Genomic DNA, 14879 nt, shown 5'->3' on the forward strand with positions numbered 1-14879 from the left:
TAGATATTGGCAAAGCATATTTTCTGCTTTTCATCAACCTTCTGTTGAGTAAGGGAATAGAGAGTTTTAATCAGGAAATTATATTATAGTTCTATAAAATTGGTGCAGATAGTGTTCAGAGGACTGAAAGAAGATTTCTCAAAGGGGGTAGTATTTGACCTAAGAGGAAGAATGGAGTAAGATTGTATTTCTACAGAAATGGGAGGAGTATTCTAGGTATTGAGATTAATATAAGCCAAGCTAACTGGGATAGGAAAGAACAAGGATGTTTAGAAAATGATTGCCATCTATTTAAAGTACAATATGGAGAAGTGTAAAAGTGTTATGAGGTGATTCTAAAAAAGCATTTGGGGGGCTTCCCTGGTGGCGCAGTGGTTGAGAGTCCGCCTGCCGTTGCAGGGGACGCGGGTTCGTGCCCCAGTCGGGGAAGATCCCACATGCCGCGGAGCAGCTGGGCCCGTGAGCCATGGCCGCTGAGCCTGCGCGTCCGGAGCCTGTGCTCCGCAACGGGAGAGGCCACAACAGTGAGAGGCCCGTGTACCACACACAAAAAAAAAAGCATTTGGGATCAGATTGTGGAAAGGCTATAAGATCTAACTTCAGAGCTTTTACTTTGTTCTTTGCTCTGTTGAGAACCAGGAATGATTGATGATGGATAGGAGGAGGGAAGTCAAAAAGATAGACTGCTAAGGTGTTGTTATAATTGTCTGTGGATGGTGGTAGTGGGATGGAAGGGAAAGAACATATTTGAGGAAGGTTTTAAAAGAACAACGTAAAAAATGGGTCATCTTACTGGAAATGGGGAATAAAAGGGAGGAGTCACAAGTATACGGGGTCAAGTCCAGATGATGAATAGTATTACCATGAAAAGAATGAAAGGAGCTGGTAAGAAAGGATGCGCTGCTTATTTGGACGCAATTTTTTTTTAATCAAGGCAAATTAAATTTAAAGTGAAACTGTGAGAATAGATAGTTCCCTGAGCAAGATTATGTAGAGAAAAGTTAAAAAGATCAAAAGATCATGGACAGAACCTTGAAATTTTTTTTAACAGTAGAAAAATTACAGAAAGGTAAGAAAACCAGGTTATTGCAGTATTTTGAAACTTAGGATAGAAAAAGTTTCCAGCAGTAATATGTGTGATGAACAGAAAGACTGAGGACCAAAACAGGTCTTTGACTTTAGCAGTTAGTAGGTCATGGTGTTACAGAAGAAGTGTTCAAACATAAATAATAGTAACAGGTAGTAGCCATTAGTGCTTATAATGTGCCTGGGCTGATTCTCTGTGTTTTACGTGTTTTAACTTACTTCTTAACTTTATAAGGCAAGAAATATTTTTATTCCCATTTTACAGGTAAGGAACAGTGAGCTACACAGGTGTTTGAGTAACTTTCCCACTGCTGGGAAATAGCTAGCGGCATTTAAACTGAGGAAGTCTGGCTCCAGCGCCCTCTTGCTTTAGCCACCACACTGCAGAAAGATTCCACTCTTGTTCCCCACCAGTAGTCAATGAGTGTCCAGTTCACCTAACTCTTCCTGATAGTGACTTAACCTTTTCAGTCTTTGCCTTTTTATAGGTGAATTATGGTACTATTTTTTTTAAAAAAACAAAAAATTGTGAATAAAATTGAACATTTTTTCCCTATGTGTTTCTTGGCTAATTGTGTTTCTTCTTATTCTTCTGTGAGTGGCTTAGAGGAATTGTCTTATTGATTATATGAATGCTTTATAAAGTAAGGCTAGTAACACAGTTTGATTACCTTTTAAATTTGTGCTTGACATTAATAAATATTAAATTATATAATCTATTATTTGTTTCCTTTATGATTTCTTTCTGCCTTTGGTATCATATCAGATGGTTATGTTTTTTACATTTAGTCTTTAATTGGTCTGGAACTCATTTCGTTGTAAGGTGGAGATAGAGATCCATCCTTTTTTAAAATCCTGATAGCTAGTTGTATCAGCTCCATTTATTGAAAAATTGATTCCTTCCCATTTGATTCGAGATGTTCCCTCATTATAGCATAAATTCTTACATTTGGGGTCTTACTGGATTTTTGCCTTGGTTTCTTTGTCTTTTGAGGCTTTTATGATACATTTTTATCTCATTGAGAAAATTCTTTCATCCCTCCTCCCCTAAAATGTACTAGATGTTCCCAAACATTAATTAATTTTTCCAAATGAGCTATAGAATGTGTCTGTTGAATCTTGTCCTACACCAAGTTGTGTTCCTCTGAGATGTAGTGAAAAACACCATTTGTGTAATTCTGTGTTTCCATGCTTGTCTTGATTTTTTCAAATCTTTATGCTCCCTTAATATAATTTCAGAAGTTATATACAGATTCTGTGCATTTAAAACTTTTTAAAATAAGTTTATTCATTCATTTATTTATTTATTGGCTGTGTTGGGTCTTCGTTGCTGCACGTGGGCTTTCTCTAGTTGTGGTGAGCGGGGACTACTCTTTGTTGCTGTGCGCGGGCTTCTCATTGCGGTGGCTTCTTTTGTTGTGGAGCACCGGCTCTAGGCGCGCAGGGTTCAGTAGTTGTGGCACGAGGGCTCAGTGGTTGTGGCTTGCAGGCTCTAGAGCACAGGCTCAGTAGTTGTGGCACACAGGCTTAGTTACTCTGCAGCATGTGGGATCTTCCTGGACCAGGGCTTGAACCCGTGTCCCCTGCATTGGCAGGCGGATTCTTAACCACTGTGCCATCAGAGAAGCCCCTAAAACTTTTTATTCCTAGTTATTTTGTATATTTTGGCTTGTCATTATAAATAGATTTCTTCTACCCCTTACCCGCCTGTATTTTTTAGGTGGCTTTGGCTAATACAGAACAGCACAGTCGATTTTTAGTGTTTTATTGGTGTCACCTCACTGAACTATCAGTATTTTGTAATAGTTTTTCAGTTGATTCCCTTTGGTTTTCCAGGTTGATGCTTTTTCCTCATAGATTTTTTTTTATATCACTGGCTCTTGTTCTTTGGTTACTAGCTCAATTGTACGTCTTCAGGAATGCCTTTCCTGACTGCCCTGGTTAACCAAGGGTCTTGTCTTCTTGTCTTGGCCTTCTTTCTAGTCCTATTGTTCCCTGATTTTAATGTATTTGTTTGCTTATTTTTGGCCTTTGGCCTTCCCTCGCTAGACTTGAGAGCTTCATGCTCTTACTCATGGAAGAAAATAATGAATTTAATTTTGGGTATATGGTATTTTTCATTCCTATGGTACATCTAGGTAAAAATGAAACCTTGGGACTGATGAAAATATGGGAAGAGGATTCAGGCTGAAGATTTTTATTTGGGGTGGTTGGAGCTATGAGAATCAGTTAATCAGGGAAAATGGGCAGAAAAGGACAAAACATCCTCAAAGATACTAATTGTTAAGGGAATGATAAATTTAAGAGGACGCTGCAAGGAAGACAGGTATATTTGACTTTTAGCTTGACCTTAGATTTGAGTACATAATGTTTTTGTAGAAATGTAGATCTACTAAACATTTTAAGGAACATTGAATAATTGAATTTTCTTATATTTTGATATGTATTATGTCTCTAACCTGGTGTCTATTACTTGTTTTTTTGTAAAAAGAACAAATACCTACCAGAGTGAATGATTACTTTCGATAATAGTGCATTACAAATAATTATTTTAAAATTACATAAGCTTGTTTTTAGAAGAAAATTTCAAAACATTGTGTTTCCTTTTTAATATATTCTGAATGTTCTAGTGAGGATTTATTGTGTGTCTGTTATGTGGCATTTTTACACCTTTCAGGAGGAGGCCTTTCTGGCTTTCATAACAGTCCCAGACACAGTAATATTTGCTAGATGGTTTGAAAGTGCTTAATGTTGCCATTTATCCTTTATTTCAATGTACGTTTTTCTACTTACTGGAGTAATAACGAACTTTAGATAGTTAGAAAACATCTATTATCATTCACATGTTTAGGCATAAACTTTACATGGAAAATACAAGAATAAAAATATAGCATTAATAAACAGCAAATCAGGTAACATTTTGACCTCATTTGAATGGACAAAGGAAAATATCATTTCAGAAAGAAGCTATATTTACTATAGCTTTCTGTTTTGCCATAATGGTTGGGCAACAGCTGTATCAAATTTTATGTGGTTTAGTTGTGGTCTATATAGAAAATATTCAGGATTATTTTTCTTAGACATTGCTAATAGAAGAGTTAAAAAAATGACAAAAAATTTTTTTTTCATGCTTTAGTGCTCTTATAAAGCAAGTAAACAAGTCAATAGATGGAACAGCAGATGATGAAGATGAGGGTGTTCCAACTGATCAAGCCATCAGGGCAGGTCTTGAACTGCTTAAGGTAAATATGCTTAAGGTGAAATTAAGTGCCTAATTAGACAATTGTTAAACATATATAGTTTGGATTTTTTAGACTTGAGATTTGCTTCTTTAGGTTTATAGAACCTGAAGTAAAATTTTCTTAATCATTTTTAGGTAATTTTGAAATTGCATGTTTATTCTAACATGTAAGCTAAATATTCTCAGGTTTAAATTGTATAATATAACCTAGTATTAACTATATTAAGGATTATAATTTGAAGCTTTCATTAGTAAACAAAGAACTTGCTTACCCTTACCACAGGAAGAACCAAAATTTTAAAGTCTGTTTTATGTGTTATTTTGTTAGCTAAAATATACTACTACCTTTTACTGATTACAAAGATATCAGTTAATTGTTGATAAAATTGAAAATATAAACTAATAAGAAAACATTGAGAAGCCTATCATTCATAAATATATTTTGTTTCCTTTTAATCTTTAGAAAAATGTACACTTTTATATAGTTGAGATCAGACTGAAAATACAATTTCGTATCTTGACTGTTTTCCCATAATAAATTATAAGCATCTTTCTCAGTGTTTTTTGACAGTATTTTTAAGTGTCAAAAAACAGATCTTATTTTAGATGTATGCTTTAAGTTAATTGCCTCTGTTTCCTCATCTATAATGGAGTTAGTAACAGTACTTCTCTCACAGGGACTAAATTAAATCATGTACTTAATGTCTTAGCAGAGTGTCTGGCTCATACTAAAAATAATAATAAACATTATTTTTTGATTAGTTCATTTTGGAGATATCATAGTGTTCCCAACTACTTTCATATTGTTGGATATTTAGATTTTTCTAATTTTATTACTGCTAAGGTAACTAAGAGCTCCTGCTAATGTCTTTCTTTCTTTTTTTTCTTTTTTTTTTTTAAATACTAGAAGGACATTACTGGGTCAAAGAGAATGACCACTTTCAAAATTCTTGGATATATGTGTATTCAAATTCCTTTACAGAGAAATCGTACTCATACAGTATATATAATTCAGTCAACAGTGTATGAAGGTGCCTATCTCCTATCTTCAAAAATTTGGAATAGTATAAAATTTTAAAAGTTTTACTAATCTGATAAGCGAAAAATAATGCTTTAATTTATATAATTATTGCTAGTGAGATCCACCTTTCATATGTTGATCATTAGTGTCTTCTCTATAGTGAATTCATTGCTTTTATCCTGTGTTCATTTTATACTGACATCTCAATCTTTTGTTTTTTTAACTGACTTAAGTGTGCTTTTAACTTCCTTGGCTTTTTTATAGGACATATTTGATATATAAAAAAATAAAATGTATTCTGTTTAAGTTATAAAGTATAGTAATAAAATGAATACTAATAGAAAGTAAAAGGAATGCGAACTCAAATTAAATAGAATATTAATACTGTTGAAGTTCACTGAGTGGCTTTTTACCCCACATCTTCCAGGTCAGATTGTCCTGAATCTGGAGTTTATTATTCTCTTAACTATTCTGTATAGATTTTCCATTTATGTCTATATCTCTAAATAACATCACTTATTTTGCTTGTTTCTCAGTCTTACAAATATGGCATTATGCTCATACGTTTTTCTACTACTTGCTTGTTTTTACATTCTACATTTGAGTCTAATTGTTTATTTTAAGCTTAAAAGTCCTGTCATGTTCAGAGGGGTTTTTATTGTTTGTGATTTTTAAATTTGAAACAACGCAGCTAAAATTTATTTTGAAATTGTGTATTGTAGGGGAGGGTCTAATTTGATTTCCTCCAAATAACTATCCACCTTTACCAGGACTATTTATTAAAAATAAAAATTCCATCCATTCTCATTTATTTTCTGTTACCATCTTTATAATCTATTACACCCTATCTTAAGTACATATATACGGTAAGCTCTATTTATTGCTTTATTTTTTGTTGTTGTTGCTTCTAATGTTAGTACCATGTTGATTTGATTATTGTAACCTTACAATATCGTTTATTGTCTGGTGTTTTACCCCCTTCCCTAGATTACTTTTTTCCGAAAATGTTATTAGCTGGTCTCTTCTAATGATCTTTGTTTAGAATCATAGAGATATTTTTTAAAATTCTCTCTTCTCATTTTCCTTTTCTCCTACCTTCATTCTCCACCACCCCCCTCTCCAAACATTAACCAAATCCAGATTATTCTGAGTAGAATTATGGTACATGTAATTTAATTTTGAAGGTAATTGTTTCTTTAGACTGTACAGTCTTCCTACACAAGAACATTTCTGTTATATATTTGAGTAAGTTTTAAATTTTATTTATAGTGCTCTTATTGATTTTTTAGCATAATTATTTTTGTATTTACTTGGATTTGTAGTATTTCTAATATGTAACATTTCAGATTTATAAAGGTGAAAAGGATTACAGATCATTTTTTATGATCATTTTTTAGGTACTCTCATTTACACATCCCATCTCGTTTCATTCTGCTGAAACATTTGAATCTCTCCTGGCTTGTCTGAAAATGGATGATGAAAAAGTAGCAGAAGCTGCACTCCAAATTTTCAAAAACACAGGAAGCAAAATTGAAGAGGATTTCCCACACATCAGATCGTGAGTTGAGATTTTTCTGATAAATATTCTGGAAGACAGAAAAATACTTACTGTTTCTTGATTTATGTAATAGTTGGAATCTTTTCAGTTTTGAGGAAATAATGTCTGGGTTATCTTAAGTCTAAAATATTCAGTTTAGATTCTCATTTCCTGGGAGAAAGCATTGATTGGTTTTAGAAGATTCATGAAAATGTAGGGTGAGCATGGCGTTTCTTTCTGAAGCATCAGTTTTGATTAAAGATTTTGTTTTTTGAATTGTATATATACTTTTAAAAAATTTATTTATTTTTGGCTGCGTTGGGTATTCATTGCTGCACGTGGGCTTTCCCTAGTTGTGGTGAGTGGGGGCTACTCTTCGTTGTGGCGCACGGGCTTCTCATTGCAGTGGCTTCTCTTGTTGTGGAGCACGGGCTCTAGGCACGCAGGCTTCAGTAGTTGTGGCATGTGGGCTCAGTAGTTGTGGCGCACGGGCTTAGTTGCCCCGTGGCATGTGGGATCTTCCCGGACCAGGGCTTGAACCCTTGTCCCCTGTATTGGCAGGCGGATTCTTAACCACTGCGCCACCAGGGAAGCCCTTAAAGATTTTTTTTTTTTTTTTTTTGCGGAACGCGGGCCTCTCACTGTTGTGGCCTCTCCCGCTGCGGAGTACAGGCTCTGGACACGCAGGCTCAGCAGCCATGGTTCATGGGCCTAGCCGCTCCGCGGCATGTGGGATCTTCCCGGACCGGGGCGTGAACCTGTGTCCCCTGCATCGGCAGGCCGACTCTCAACCACTGCGCCACCAGGGAAGCCCGTGCTTAAAGATTTTAATGAAAACAGTTTTACAGTAAAACAGTTCCTTGGCATATTATGGCACAGGATAAGTAATTCATGAAAATTTAAGATCCAATGGGAAATTCCAAAGGCATTTCAGCAGGATTGTCCATAGCACTCTTTACTTTCTCCTGTGATATGAGTATTGACTCGAAAATTTTCAGAAGTATTGCTTTATTTGGCACAGGGAAACAGAGAAGCATGGTATAAGCATCCTAACAGCAGTGTGTTATGTGTGTGTGTTTGTGTGTTCTAGTATTTCCAAGAATTGGAAATTGTGCTCTTATCCTGGTGATCTCTAATAGTGGTTGATTATTGTTCAAGATTCTCTAATAGCTCAAATTCTCTAATAGCTCAAAAATAATAAGTCTTCATTCTTTATGAATCCCTGCTTACTTCTCTGTATGCATCTCTCCTCCCTGTTCCTGGAGAGCATAGCTGATAATTGGTCTTGATATTGCCATAGTCACTGGTGGTTGGTTTTACTTCCAGCTCGTTACTTTTGGTCTAGTTAGTTGTGGTTGGGGTACTGTGCTTCTTCATGTTGAAGAATTGCCTGCGGCTCTTTTCTTTAGAAAGAGACTTGGACAAAGCTAGCTTTTAGAGGCTCAGGTATACTTTCTGTTATTACTTTCTACTTGCATGAACTTAATTCTAGAAACTATTGATATATAGGACAAAAGCATTATTTAAGTGATAATTGAAACATAAAATAATTTTGTAACAGTATACTTTTTAGCAAGGATAAGAAACTTTATTGTTTAGAACTGGCTTCTTAATTTTTAAGGGAGCCTAGAACATAAATTTCCCTTTGGAATGGAGCTGCGACTCTCCTATCCAGATCAGAGATCAGAATTTGGAGATATATGTATACACACACACTATATGTATAAACTGTATATAACTCTACCATATACTGAATGCCCACTTATTGTATTATCTCATTTAAACCTTGTAACAATTCAGTGTGATTTGTAGGAATTATCCTAATCTTCCAAATGGGGAATCTAATGTTTACTTGAGGTAAATGGTTCTAGGTCACATAGCTAGCAAATAGCAGAGTGAAGATTTGAATATAGGCCTGTTTGTTTGCAGTGCTTATGGTACCATATCCATTATGGCACAGTTCCTTTCTTTTTTTTTTTCTTTTTAAATTTATTTATTTATTTATTTATTTATTTATTTTTAGCTGTGTTGAATCTTCGTTTCTGTGCGAGGGCTTTCTCTAGTTGCGGCGAGCGGGGGCCACTCTTCATCGCGGTGCGCGGGCCTCTCACTGTCGCGGCCTCTCCCGTTGCGGAGCACAGGCTCCAGAAGCGCAGGCTCAGTAGTTGTGGCTCACGGGCCCAGTTGCTCCGCGGCATGTGGGATCTTCCCAGACCAGGGCTCGAACCCGTGTCCCCTGCATTGGCAGGCAGATTCTCAACCACTGCGCCACCAGGGAAGCCCCCACAGTTCCTTTCTTAATTGGAGCTTTAAACAAGTTTTAGTTTGATTTATTCAATGGAGGTTTTAGTTTTCATTCTAAACTGTCTTTCCTAGTACGCTTTATATTTTAAAGAAACATTGTTTGATATATTTGTAGGAGAACTACGAGAACAAGGTTGAAAGGTGGACATTTTAGAACACACGAGGGCATTTTAAAACATACTCTGCTTTAATATGGAACTGAAGTACTTAGAGTTATTTGATATATATGCTGAGTATATTTCAGATATCTCTCATGAGGAGAATTAATTCAGCTGATATTGAATACCTACTGTGTGTACACACTGTTCTCGATGAAGTAATTCATAGTATATGTCTTCCAGGAGATAAAATATGTTTGCAGATTTTATGTTTTAAATTATTAAATTGGGTGAGTTGATGTTGAGGAAAAACGATAGAGTTAAATGAATGTTTATTAAATTATCTTCCCTTGAATTCCCTAAAATAATTTAAAAGAAAAGTGTATCTAAGTAGAAGCTACCACATGCTGGACAGAATTGGTGCTAGATAAGCCATTTAGACTGAATTGAGTGTGAAAACATTGACAGTTGATAAATATATCCCTGAATCAGATGTTTAAGGGAATGTATAATAAGTGTTCTTTCATTAGCTCATTTAGAGGGAGGAGTTTGAGATATGGGCAGCTTTGAGAGAAATAGGGAAAATCTAATTTCAGCTGGAATAGAGCTAAAGGAGAGACTTTGTGGTCATACCATTTTTCTCTGGGCTTAACAGGAGGAGCAAAGCTTACAGGTGAGGTAAGGCTTAGAGTAGAATTGTGAAGCAAACGTCTCACCAACTTTACAGGAACAGAAAAAATTATGTGCTGACCCACTAAACTAAAATTATGGTGAATTATGGGTTCCATTATGACTCAGTAAGTCTCTCAGGAATCTGGCTCATCCTAAAGTAGGCAGATGTGCCAAAACTGAGAGTCCCCTACAGCATAAGTTGTGGTCATAGTCCAAGTGGAGCTGGTTCTCAATTGGGGGAGCTTAAGCAGACTTAGAAATTACACAGAAAAAAAGGACTTGATACCTTTAGTCCCAACTTCTTCCTCCATGCTGTTTATCCAGCTAATTAAGCAAGTGTAGTTTGAGTTGAGAGTTCTGATGTTAATCTTTTAAAACAAGTGCCCAATGTTCAGTCCTCAGGGAGACACTATCTGCATTTTTGTTTAAATGGTGGAGCCAGAGAGAATTTCTCTTATTCAAAGATGAATTAACAGAATACAAATAAATTAACAAACATGAATCCTATGAGGATAATTTAGCATTCAAAAGATAGCTGATCAGCACTTTGGAAGAATTGTATTTTTCTAGGAAAAAAGAAAATTTTAGACAGTTGTTCTAAACTGCCAAGAAAATTAAACAGCCAATGACATCTGGAAAAAAAAAGAACAAAAATAAGATAACATAAAAAGAGAAATGGCAGAACTAAGGGTAAAGAAGAGCAGGAACATATTTGTATTACAGAAAGTAATTTATTATAAACAGCAAGGAGCAGAGTAAACAATATTGAAAATGTAACCAGGAAGGGTTCTGTTGAACTTGAGGAAACTGCATAGAATGTAGATACAGTGGGCAAAGAAATGAAGGCAGTTAGAGAGAATTGCAGATAGTGAAAAGCCATGATTAGTTTCTGTGGAGAAGACAACAGAATAATGGGAAATGGAAAACATTTTTAAAAAATAATAGTAAACTTGTTTAGAATGAATGAAAACATGAATCTGGAGATTAAAAGTGCTCATGTTTTAGGAAAATATTGTGATGGAATTTACTGACTTTTCAGAGATTACAGAAGTGATTTCATAAACATCAAGGGAAAAAAAAAAGGTAGATCATGTACAATGGAAAGGTAATGAGGCTGACTTATTTCTTTTCAACCACAAAAGATTTCCAAAGTTAATGATTCAACAACTAGAGAGTTCTGATGGACAAAAAGAATGTATCTAAAGCATTTCCTAACTAGCCAAGTTGTGCTTAAATAAGGGGAAATGAAGGATATTATTTAGGATTCAAGGACTTAAGGAATGTATTAGCCCCTTAATACGGGCCTCTCACTGTTGTGGCCTCTCCCATTGCAGAGCACAGGCTCCGGACGCGCAGGCTCAGCGGCCATGGCTCACGGGCCCAGCCGCTCCGTGGCATGTGGGATCTTCCCGGACCAGGGTACGAACCCATGTCCCCTGCATTGGCAGGCGGACTCTCAACCACTGCGCCACCAGGGAAGCCCTAGCCCCTTTTTATCGTGAGGTCACTCTGTCTACCAAGTTGTGTGATTTTTTTTCCCTTTGCATTCAGTTTAGTTTATGCCCCTAAATCAAACTCTTGTTTTCTTCTTGTCTGCATCTCTCTGATTTGTCTTTTCTCATCATTTTACTTTCATTATTTAAGTTTTAGATGTGGCTATATCTATGTCTTAGATATTTGAAAACCTGAATTTTTTTTTAAGGGTGATGTAAATAAATAAAATTGGGTCAAGTAGAGGGAAGAAGAAAACCTAATAGACTATAACTATAAAAGAATTAGAGAAAATTACCCTCTAATAATAATAATAAGGGCAAATAAAAGGTGTGTGTTAAAGGAGGTATTTCAAATATATATATATATATATATATATAAACCACATAGGAATTCTAATTTATTTAAGTTGTTTAGAGCATGGGGGAAAAAGAAAGCATTTAGATTACTTCTTATAAAGCCAAGGTAACTACAGGAATGCTAAAACCTGATAAAAGATATCCCTCCAAAAGAAAACTAAGACAAATCTTACTAATGTTGATGCAAAAATTGTACATAAAATATTATCAAAAAGAGAGTTTACTACAGTAAAACAAGAATATACTATGGCCAAATGTGATTAATTCCAGGAATACAAAAAGGGTTACTACTAAAAAGCCTAATATTCATGTTATAATTCATTGTATAAATGAGTAAAAGGGAAAGGGCACACAATAGATCATTTTGACAGCTGCTGAAAGGGCTTCTGATAAGAAAAAATCAGCTATTTATAATTAAACCCAATAAAATACGGTTTAATGCCTTCATACTTCTCAAACCAGTATACACCATCATATGGTAAAACACTAGAAGCATTCCCAGTAAAATCAGGAGCAAGATGAGAAAATACACTAGCTCTGCTATGATTTAACATTGTTTTGGAAGCATTAACCAATATAATTACATAAGAAAATAAGAGGTGGAGGCGTTGGAAAGGAGGAAGCAAAGTTATCATATTCTAAGAAAAATTCAAGAGAATGAACTGCAGAACTAGTAAAATACTAAAAAATAAGATGGGCAAAATAAGTATGTAAAAATCCAAAGCTTTCTTTATATACCATTAACAATCATTTAGAAAATATTATATGAGTAGAAATCAGAAGATTTAGAAGTAAAGTGTATAAGAAATTTGCAACCCTGTAATAGTGAGGGGTATAATATTTAACAAAGAAATTAGGAAAACTTAGATTATTGAGTAAATAATTGGCAAGCTGTTTTAAAAAGAAAAATTAATGTAGACTGCTTACTTGCTTTTACATGTATTCCAGATGAGTCAAAGATTATTCATATATCTAAGATTTCAAATATATATAAAATTAATAAACGTATTAGTAACCAGTACATTTTTTGTAACTTCTTACTTTGTGGTGAAAGGGACACTGATGCCAAGTCACAATTGAAATATTGATGGGTTGGATTTTTAAAAATTCATTTATTGAAAAAATATTTGTAGAGCCTTCATTGTGTATAAGGTACTTGAGGATGTTAAAATGAAAAGGACAGGTTAAGTCTCTGCCCTTATATTTTAGTGAGGGAGAATACTATTTAGACAAAAGCAAAAATCATGAAATAAATTGGAAACAGAACTGGTATGCTGGGAAGCTATTTTCAATATATATGACTTTAGAAAAGGTTAATATTTGTAATGTATTAAGATTCTTAACAAAGGAATAACAGACATATCTCACAGTAGAATACTAACATAGGGAATAAATAAGAAATTTACAAACAGGAAGTCCTTCATCACATTAGGAAAGGACATTTATGCCTGCTAAGAGTGCTGGAGGAAAATACAATACCCACGTGCTGTATAACCAGTTTTAGCTAGCATGCCAGTGCTGCTGTCAGTTGGAATATAAACGGATGCAGCTTTTCTGAGTTGGTAATGTGGTAATACTTACCAACTTAAAATGTGTGTGGTGTTTAATACTGTAGTTTCACTTTGAGGTATTTATCCCAGAGATAATTAGAAAATACGTCTACATAGTGGTTATATGGTTCAGGGTCCAGTCAGAAGCAGAAACCATTCCAGGTATTTTAAACGTAAATAAATTAATTAATACAGATGTTTGAAGCTTGAAAGAGCAAAAAGTTGCTTTGGCAGCTCAGAGATTATGATTTGCCGGAAGCAGTTACCACCCTTAGGGCTGGTGGAACAACTGGGAATAAGCGGTGTTAAGGACTGCCCAATGGGTGGAAGAGCCTGTCCACATTGTGCCAACTAACTGTCAGAGTAGGGGTGGCCTGGCTCTTGCTGCAGGGCAGCACAGCTACTGCAGAGAAGGCCTTAAAGAAGCTGTGGTGTCTCTTGTTGGAAGAACCTACCAGCTCTTGTGGGAGTCTGGGAAATGTAATTTGCAGATTTACAGCTCCAGGATCTCAGAGCAGATTATAGGATATAAAGCTCAGAGACACTAGATAAAGAGCTAGCACAGGGATGTTCATTGTTTGTTGTCAAGATTTAAAAAAAAAAAAAAAAAACCATCTAAATGTTCAGTGGTAGGAGACTGGTTAGATTAATTGTGGTATAGCCAGACACTGAAGACCTGTGTGACCTTTAAAAAAAAAAAGTTTCCAAATATATGTTTTGTATTCTCATTTATTTAATATGTGTATGTATGTACAGAGAAATTTTAGAAGTAGTTCTAAAATAATGTTAACACTAATTATTTCAGGGTAGTAGGATTTGGAGTTTTTTTCTTTAGTGTTTTTAATGTGTTTTTCAGTTTTGTTCGCAAGTGGGGCGGCAGGGGGGTTTCCCCTTGAATTTGAAGGGGAAAAATCAATTTAATGAGGGAATAAAGGATTTCCTTTAATAGAAACTTATTAATATAAAAAGCAGTCAGAAGGTAGTCGCTTCATTTACGTTCATTAACTTCTCAGTCTGCCTAGGGCTTTAGAATTCTTGAAATTGTTTTTTTTCCCTTCCTTATTGTTTTGGTTTATTTCTGTTTTCTGTTGAAATGAGAATGCAGAACATTGGATGAACTTAAAATTTCTTATGCTATCTTTGAACGTCCCACCATAGTTGCTTCTTACTTGTGTGTGACTTATGAGATGATAGGTCTTCCCTGGGGACTTCAGTTACTGAAGTAACCAGAAAATAATAATTTTTCATTTCACAAGGAAGCCACAAATCACAGACTAAAAAGAACTCCCATGTATCCACCAACCCGTTTATATATAAATAACTAAAAGCCACTTTGTTTAATTTATAATTCTGCCCACTCCCCACATTCCCCACATTCCCCTTATATCTGAAAACAAATCCCAGACTCTGTATTTTCATCTGTACATCTCAGTATCTCCAAAAGATAAGAACTCTAAAAAAATGATCACAATGCTTTTATCGTAAACACAGTTAATAATAATTTCCTAATAATAATATCC

The 14879-nt window shown here is 35.1% G+C and overlaps 1 protein-coding gene across 6 annotated transcripts in view; it reads left to right on the forward strand.

Moving 5' to 3' along the window:
- Positions 1 to 14879, forward strand: part of PDS5B (PDS5 cohesin associated factor B) — a 195411-nt gene that overhangs the window by 120976 nt on the left and 59556 nt on the right. For all 6 annotated transcript variants that reach the window (XM_030882528.2, XM_030882529.2, XM_030882533.2 and 3 more), the window contains exons 18-19: positions 4223 to 4328; positions 6746 to 6906. In XM_030882528.2, the coding sequence (XP_030738388.1) occupies positions 4223 to 4328; positions 6746 to 6906 (267 nt within the window). The remainder of the gene's footprint in view (positions 1 to 4222; positions 4329 to 6745; positions 6907 to 14879) is intronic.

The sequence above is a fragment of the Globicephala melas genome, chromosome 18, assembly GCF_963455315.2.
Source record: "Globicephala melas chromosome 18, mGloMel1.2, whole genome shotgun sequence".
NCBI lineage: Eukaryota > Metazoa > Chordata > Mammalia > Artiodactyla > Delphinidae > Globicephala > Globicephala melas.